This window comes from Ylistrum balloti, unplaced genomic scaffold (assembly GCF_031769215.1).
Source record: "Ylistrum balloti isolate Yb309-2 unplaced genomic scaffold, AGI_CSIRO_Ybal_v1 Utg369650, whole genome shotgun sequence".
Classification (NCBI taxonomy): Eukaryota; Metazoa; Mollusca; class Bivalvia; order Pectinida; family Pectinidae; genus Ylistrum; species Ylistrum balloti.
Window position 1 is genome coordinate 1 of NW_026781906.1, and position 8,173 is coordinate 8,173.

Here is an 8,173-nt window from a genome sequence, read left to right on the forward strand (position 1 = left end):
ATAGATAACAATATAGATATACAATACAATATAGATATACAATAGATATACAATATACAGATATACAATAGATAAACAATACAGATATACAATAGATAACAATATAGATATACAATAGATAACAATATAGATATACAATAGATAACAATATAGATATACAATAAATAACAATACAGATATACAATAGATAACAATACAGATATACAATACAATACAGATATACAATAAAACAATATAGATATACAATAGATAACAATATAGATATACATTAGATAACAATACAGATATACAATAGATAAACAATACAGATATATAATAGATAACAATATAGATATACAATAAATAACAATATACAATAGATAACAATATAGATATACAATAGATAAACAATACAATATACAATAGATAACAATACAGATATACAGATATACAATAGATAAACAATACAGATATACAATAGATAACAATATAGATATACAATAGATAACAATATAGATATACAATAGATAAAGATATACAATATACATATAGATAACAATATAGATATACAATAGATAAACAATAACAATATAGATATACAATAGATAACAATATAGATATACAATAGATAACAATACAGATATACAATAGATAACAATATAGATATAAATAATACAGATATACAATAGATAAACAATACAGATATACAATAGATAACAATATAGATATACAATAGATAAACAATACAGATATACAATAGATAACAATACAGATATACAATAGATAACAATATAGATATACAATAGATAACAATACAGATATACAATAGATAACAATATAGATATACAATAGATAACAATACAGATATACATTAGATAACAATACAGATATACAATAGATAAACAATACAGATATACAATAGATAACAATATAGATATACAATAGATAACAATATAGATATATACAGATATACAATAAATAACAATATAGATATACAATAGATAACAATATAGATATACAATAGATAACAATATAGATATACAATAGATAACAATACAGATATACAATAGATAACAAATAGATATACAATAGATATATAGATATACAATAGATAACAATACAGATATACAATAGATAACAATATAGATATACAATAGATAACAAACAGATATACAATAGATATACAATATAGATATACAAATAACAATACAGATATACAATAGATAACAATATAGATATACAATAGATAACAATACAGATATACAATAAATAACAATATAGATATACAATAGATAACAATATAGATATACAATAGATAAACAATACAGATATACAATAGATAACAATATAGATATACAATAGATAACAATACAGATATACAATAGATAACAATATAGATATACAATAGATAACAATATAGATATACAATAGATAACAATACAGATATATAGAAACAATACAGATATACAATAGATAACAATACAATATAGATATACAATAGATATAACAATACAGATATACAAATAGATAACAGATAATAGATATACATTAGATAACAATACAGATATACAATAGATAAACAATATAGATATACAATAGATAACAATATAGATATACAATAGATATACAATAGATAACAATATAGATATACAATAGATAAACAATATAGATATACAATAGATAACAATACAGATATACAATAGATAAACAATACAGATATACTATAGATAACAATACAGATATACAATAGATAACAATATAGATATACAATAGATAACAATATAGATATACAATAGATAAACAATATAGATATACAATAGATAACAATATAGATATACAATAGATAACAATACAGATACAGATATACAATAGATAACCAGATATACAATGATAACAATATAGATATACTTGATAAACAATATAGATATACATTTAGATAAACAATATAGATATACAATAGATAACAATATCATATATACAATAAATACAATACAGATATACAATAAATAACAATATAGATATACAATAGATAACAATACAGATATACAATAAATAACAATATAGATATACAATTAATAACAATATAGATATACATAATTAACAATACAGATATACAATATTTAAACAGTTCAATATAGATAATACCTTGATAACTAATAATATTAGATGGTACATAATTAATTTCTTGCTAGGGACGGTGAATATCTAATATCTTGCTAGTAATGGTACATAATTAATTTCTTGCTAGGGACGGTGAATATTTAATATCTTGCTATTAATGGTACACAATTAATTTCTTTATTAGAATGTATTAGGAGAAATTATGGACGCAGGCTAGATTCAATTAACAAAAAAACCTTATATCCATATCAAAATATAAACATATGAAAACAAAAGTAACAACAGTTCGGTGTAATGGCTTAAGCAAAGTTTGTGATTCATGAATTATGATAGAAACGATTGTCTTTTCAGTGTTCATCAAGCAGCTTCTCAAATTCTATAATAGTGTGGACATTAATGACATATGGTGGCAAATTGTCCCAAGGATCTACCACCCTGTATGTTAAAAAAATCTTCCTGCTTTCAAGTCGGCATCGTTTTTATAGATCTTGAAAGAATGGCCTCTGTTCTACTGAGAGTGTCCATCTAAAACAAGTTCCCAGTTACCCTGCTGTCATATATACTTTTAACTATTTTGAAAACATTTATCAAATCTCCTCTCTTTCTTCTATGAACAAGTGTCTCCAAACGTTGGGAATATGTTAAGTTCTTGAAACCGGAAAGAAGCTTTGTTGCTCTTCTCTGAACATTTTCAATCAAATTGGTATCCTCTATTTTGAATGGATTCAATACACTTCCAGCATATTCCAAATGGGGTCTGACTAAAGTTTTAAACATTGATTCGTCTAAATAAACAAAAAATCTTCTAATAAGCCGAACTATGCTGTTCGCTTTGTTCACCATCGCCTGAATATGAGTTTTGAAGTTCAAGTCCTCATCTATTATGACGCCAAGGTCCTTTTCGTGTGCTATATTTTCTAACTGAATAACTTCGCCTTCTGTTCCCCTCATAGAATAGTTTCGTTTTTCATCTCCCTTTATTGTCATGACCTTGCACTTGTTCGGATGAATTTTTTTTAGCCATTTCTTCGACCAAAGGAGTATGTATGGTTTGGGTTCCTATGTACCCCCAATATTTTACTGAGAAAAACTGTCTCAGAAAATCAAAAGAGTGAAGACATTTAATAATGGAAGTGTCCATGATTCTAGAATTGTTTTCAAGATTTAAAAAATATCACCAATTTTTTAATATAGCTGTTTGAAAATTGACAAAAAACACGAAAATCGGTGATTTCCCCCATTTCGTGGGTACATTTTACTGAAGTTTACCATGAGCGCAGGCTTGAACAAGTTTCATATTGATGCTACAAAATAAAAATTTTAATAAAGTCATTGTGTTAAAAGGAAAAACTTGTTCAAGACTGCGCTCATATTAAAAAATTAATTTTTAAAATTATTTTTCGGCATTTTGATGCAAGATCGCGTGTAATATATGGTCCGGAACACGGAAAACGGACTTCGCCGCTATCGATATTTTTGTTTACTGCAGCAGAAACACTCAAATGATGGAGTTAAAACCAACAATTCCTTAATTTTTCACAACCAAAAAAGGTAAGATTTGTTCTTGTTAGCAAAAATTTTTAACTGATGTGATATAAAAAATGAATAGTTTTTTTATTCATCGGACGTCTGCAGCACTTGATTGCATCATCAGTTTTACGTCTGGTTGACAGATGCCCCAATACAGGTAGACGGCAAAAAATCCACTAACTTTGTGTGATGTTTGTTAAAAAATTTATTCAAATGTCATTTATTAACAATAAAATCTATTTAAAGGTATCTCAATACTTTTTAAAGTTCTGAAACAGTATTATTCTGTGCTGCCAAGCCCAGCTTGAATGTTGTCGATGTTGATCGCCAAACAAACGGTGAAGTGTCGTCTGGACTGAAGGCGAGCTCACAATAAATTCAAGAGTAATTCATTATAAACTTCAACAGAGACTGTGTGTCTTGTTGAAGTCCACTGAAAATGTCTTCTTTCTGTCTGAAAAATATTCGTTTTATTAACTAAGGAAAAATAGAAATGAAAGAGCGCATCTATTTATACTCATTGTCTTGGAAACAGCCAGAGAGAAAGCCAACATAGTCGGTGTATATATACTTTCAAAATAACTTCCGGTTGCATATGCTGTTTCATGGTGTAGTGGTATGAGGGTTGGCTCAGGAGCATAAGCACCGCAATTATGGGATCCAATCCTGATGACCATTGATTTTATTTTTTTATTTTTTATTTTTTTTTATATTCAATTTAAGATACAAAACTATAATACATATTTTCTAGCGAGAACTTTGCAACACATTATTATTTTTAACATTAATTAAAACTATTTGTGTAATTAATTAAGCTCTGACTTCAGATCCTGTTGACAACTCTTATTTATTTATTTTGATTTCAAATAAAAAATACCTATTCTTAATTTAATTTAAAATGCAACCATGTAGTCTGTTCTTGAAAGTGCTTAGCAACATTTTATTTTTTTCACATTAAGAAAATAACATTTGTAATATTAATTAAACTGTGAGTTCAAATCTTGTTGACAATCCATATTTCACAAACATTTATCGACATTTGTGTGAGTTACAGTTGTGCTGGTGCCTGTTCCTTTTTATTATTTTTTCTTAATTTCATTGTAAAAAACTTAACAACATATTCACTAAATAATGTGTAATTATTGATCAATTATGACAAAAATATGTTATGTAATTTAAATATGAATATAATATCTATGTTTACAACTTTTAATTTCTTATACAATGTATAGAACACACATTCTTTTGAGTTCCACATAAAAAGTTGTCACTTTTATGTTTATATATTCTTTTTATACTTTTCTACGTTACCGTGATTCATATGGTTGGTATAAAGTATTAATATACTTATCAAATATTTCTTTCCAGATGCCAAAAGACATCCCATGTTGCTTGTGCTTCAAAAGGTGTAAACCAAATTCCAGAAGGCATATCCCACCTGGCGTGGCCTTTAAAAGATATGTGGAGCGATGTGTTGGCAGGGACGTGAGTAGCAATGACATGATATGCGGGACATGTACGGCACGAGTGTATAGGAGTCTTCCAATATTTCACCAGACACCTGTAAATACTAATGATGACGAGTACATTTCTCAGCCGCCAAAGAAAAAGACACTGTCGAGTCCTAAAACTATTAATTTGAACCTTCCCGCAACATCAAAATCTCATAAATCATGTATTGTATGTCATAAAGATGCAAACCAAAGAAACCATTTAACCAACATCCCACAACAAGGATCTACTCAGGCCTTCGTAGTATGTGGTATATTCATACACCCCCATAGTAGATGTTGTGAGAGCCATATTGAGAACAATTATCTGAATGAAAATGCGTTGGCATTACTTGGAACCAAGAAATCAAATGACTGGTTTTCAAGAAGTGATATTACAGGTCTTCTCTCCGGAGTCCGAAGGATGCTGTCTACACATTCTGGACATTTGAATTTCGATGTGCCATCATTTTTAACCAATGAAGATTATGTAACATTGACAGGATTTACCAAACAGCAGTTTGACGAAATTGTCACTCATTTGACATCACTTAATAATTCAGCAGTTAGGTCAATCCGGACATGTCTAGCTGTGTTTCTCTTCAAATTACGTAGTGGATTGTCCAACAAGTTAATTGGTGTGTTATTTCATTTAACATATTCACAAATCCAGCGTATAGTGAACAGCACAAGGAATGCCTTAGTGGAAGATTTTGTACCAGATAACCTTGGATTTCAACACATATCTCATGGAGACTTTGTTCAAAACCACACTACAAATATAGCAAAATCATTGTTCCAACCAGGCGAAAACGAGGCTATTGTTGTTGCTGATGGCACCTATGTTTACATCCAGAAGAGTGCAGACTACAAATTCCAAAGGAGGTCCTATTCTATGCACAAGAACAGACCACTCGTTAAACCAATGATGCTTGTAGGAACAGATGGCTACATTCTGGATGTGCTCGGACCTTACCTGGCTGATGGCTCAAACAACGATGCCTCCATTACAAAACACATGCTTAAGGGAAATGAGGAAGCTAGCAAGTGGTTCAAACCCGGTGACATATTCATTGTAGACAGGGGGTTTAGGGACGCTGTGAGGTTTTTAGAAGACCGAGGTTTCGATGTGAAAATGCCCTTCTATCTTCAGAAAGGCTGCAAGCAGCACAGCACCGAAGAGGCGAACCTTTCACGTTTAGTCACAAAAGTCAGATGGGTGGTAGAAAGCGTGAATGGCAGGATAAAACAATGGAAACTGTTTGACAAAGTTATTCCAAATACCCTGATCCCTTCTATTGGTGACTTTGTGAGAATCATCTGTGCTCTTATCAACAGGTTTAAAGAACCACTTGTGAAAACTGACGCAACATCAGAAGCACATTGCAGGGCAATGCTTGCAAAGTCCAAGGAACCAAATACAGTGAAAGCATTTTTGGAAAGCAACAACTTACTAAATAAGAGAACTGTTTATCAAAAGCTGGAAGCAGAAGACTTGATGGACTTCCCTAAACTTTCCATGGATGACTTACGAAACATCACCATGGGAGTTTATCAACTTAAACAGGCTCCAAGTTATACAAAGGAGCACTGTGTTGAAGATGGACTGTATGAGTTGCTGGTCTTCTCAGAAAACCCTAATCTGATCAAGTTAAAAATACAGTCTCGACACTGTAACAGCAGAGCACATTCTTTGTGGATTGAGTATGACTCACTCTCTGATGATCCCATCAAAGGTTGGTACTGCACTTGTAAAGTAGGCTCAAGAGTGGTCGGTTGCTGTGCCCACATTGCAAGTGCATTGTGGTTTCTAGGATATGAACGCTTCCAAGGCAAATCATCTGGGGCAGTGACTATTTCGACAAAGTCTTTGGCTGATGCAGCTGACATTCCAACAACAGATTCCGACACGGATGAGGAGTATCCAGAGGAATAAACTGTAACACTATATGTATTTAAAGTAGATATAATTTGAAGTCGCTTATCACTTGTTCATTTTCATGTTTGTTAAATTCTGTGAACAAAACCAAAGGTCATACATTGATTATATGCTTCGAATATGCTTTGCTTTCAAAAGCACCAGTGCAGAAGTATGAAGCAAAATAGAAACCGATAACAGCTTCAGGTGATGTTCTTGCTATGTGATAGACTTTGTTGTACACTTTGATTAATAATCAATTTTTTATATTGTGTACACTAGTATACCTTTATAACAAAAATGTTTTACCAATGAAATTATGTGATAAGTGTTTCGCTTTCAACAAGTAACAAGTGGAAAAATATTGTAACAGAAAAGAATATGTTAACAATTACAGGTATGCTATGTGATAGACTCTGTTGCTAGGGTACTAACTTTGATCTGTATCAAAATGTTTATATTATACATATTTCGTAAGAAAAGTTTAGTCCATGTAAAGTGATAATGATATGTTTTCATTAAATAACGTACAATAAAAAACATTGAAACAGTATAAAAAAAATAACAGTTTAGGTCATATTCTTGCCATGTGTAAGAATACTTTGCTAGGGCACCAACTTTGATCAATACTCTAATATCTATATTGTGATACCTTTATTAGAAAGTTTAGCTACTGAAAACATGAGAAATATTTTGTTTTCATTAAGTACAGCAGAAGAAAAATCTTGAAACTGGAAAGAAAATGTTGTTATCAATATAAGGTATTGTTGTTGCTATGCGACACATTCTGTTGCTAGGGAAATTATTGTCACTTCCCAAATGTTTGCATTATAATACCTTTGTAAAAAAAGTTAGTCCATATAATTATGTCACATATGCTATGATTTGTTTCCATTACACAAGTTCGGACGATAGAAAATGTTGTTACCAGTAATGAATCTTATAGCCATGCCGTTGCTATGTGATATAATTCGTTGCTAAGGTACCAAATGTAAATATATTAAAAGTTTAATTTAAGCCTTTGCTAGCAAAAGCCATTAGTTGATAACTTCCATAAGTGATTTAATTACATCAATATTAAGCAGCATATTTGTATGATAATTAAAAGTTACAGAATCTTTTTGTAATGCTTTGT

At 30.1% G+C, this 8,173-nt stretch overlaps 1 protein-coding gene across 1 annotated transcript; it reads left to right on the plus strand.

Annotated features, from left to right (window-relative positions):
- Window positions 1-6,197: 6,197 nt before the first annotated feature.
- LOC132556744 (uncharacterized) lies at window positions 6,198-7,096 on the plus strand. The gene has a single exon (XM_060221190.1). The coding sequence runs from the start codon at window positions 6,256-6,258 to the stop codon at window positions 7,054-7,056; it is 801 nt and encodes a 266-aa protein (XP_060077173.1). The 5' UTR covers window positions 6,198-6,255; the 3' UTR covers window positions 7,057-7,096.
- The last annotated feature ends 1,077 nt before the right edge of the window (window positions 7,097-8,173 follow it).

Bases quoted from the DNA above. Each gene is read 5' to 3' on its own strand.
- LOC132556744 (XM_060221190.1), top strand. From the start codon at position 6,256: ATGCCCTTCTATCTTCAGAAAGGCTGCAAGCAGCACAGCACCGAAGAG.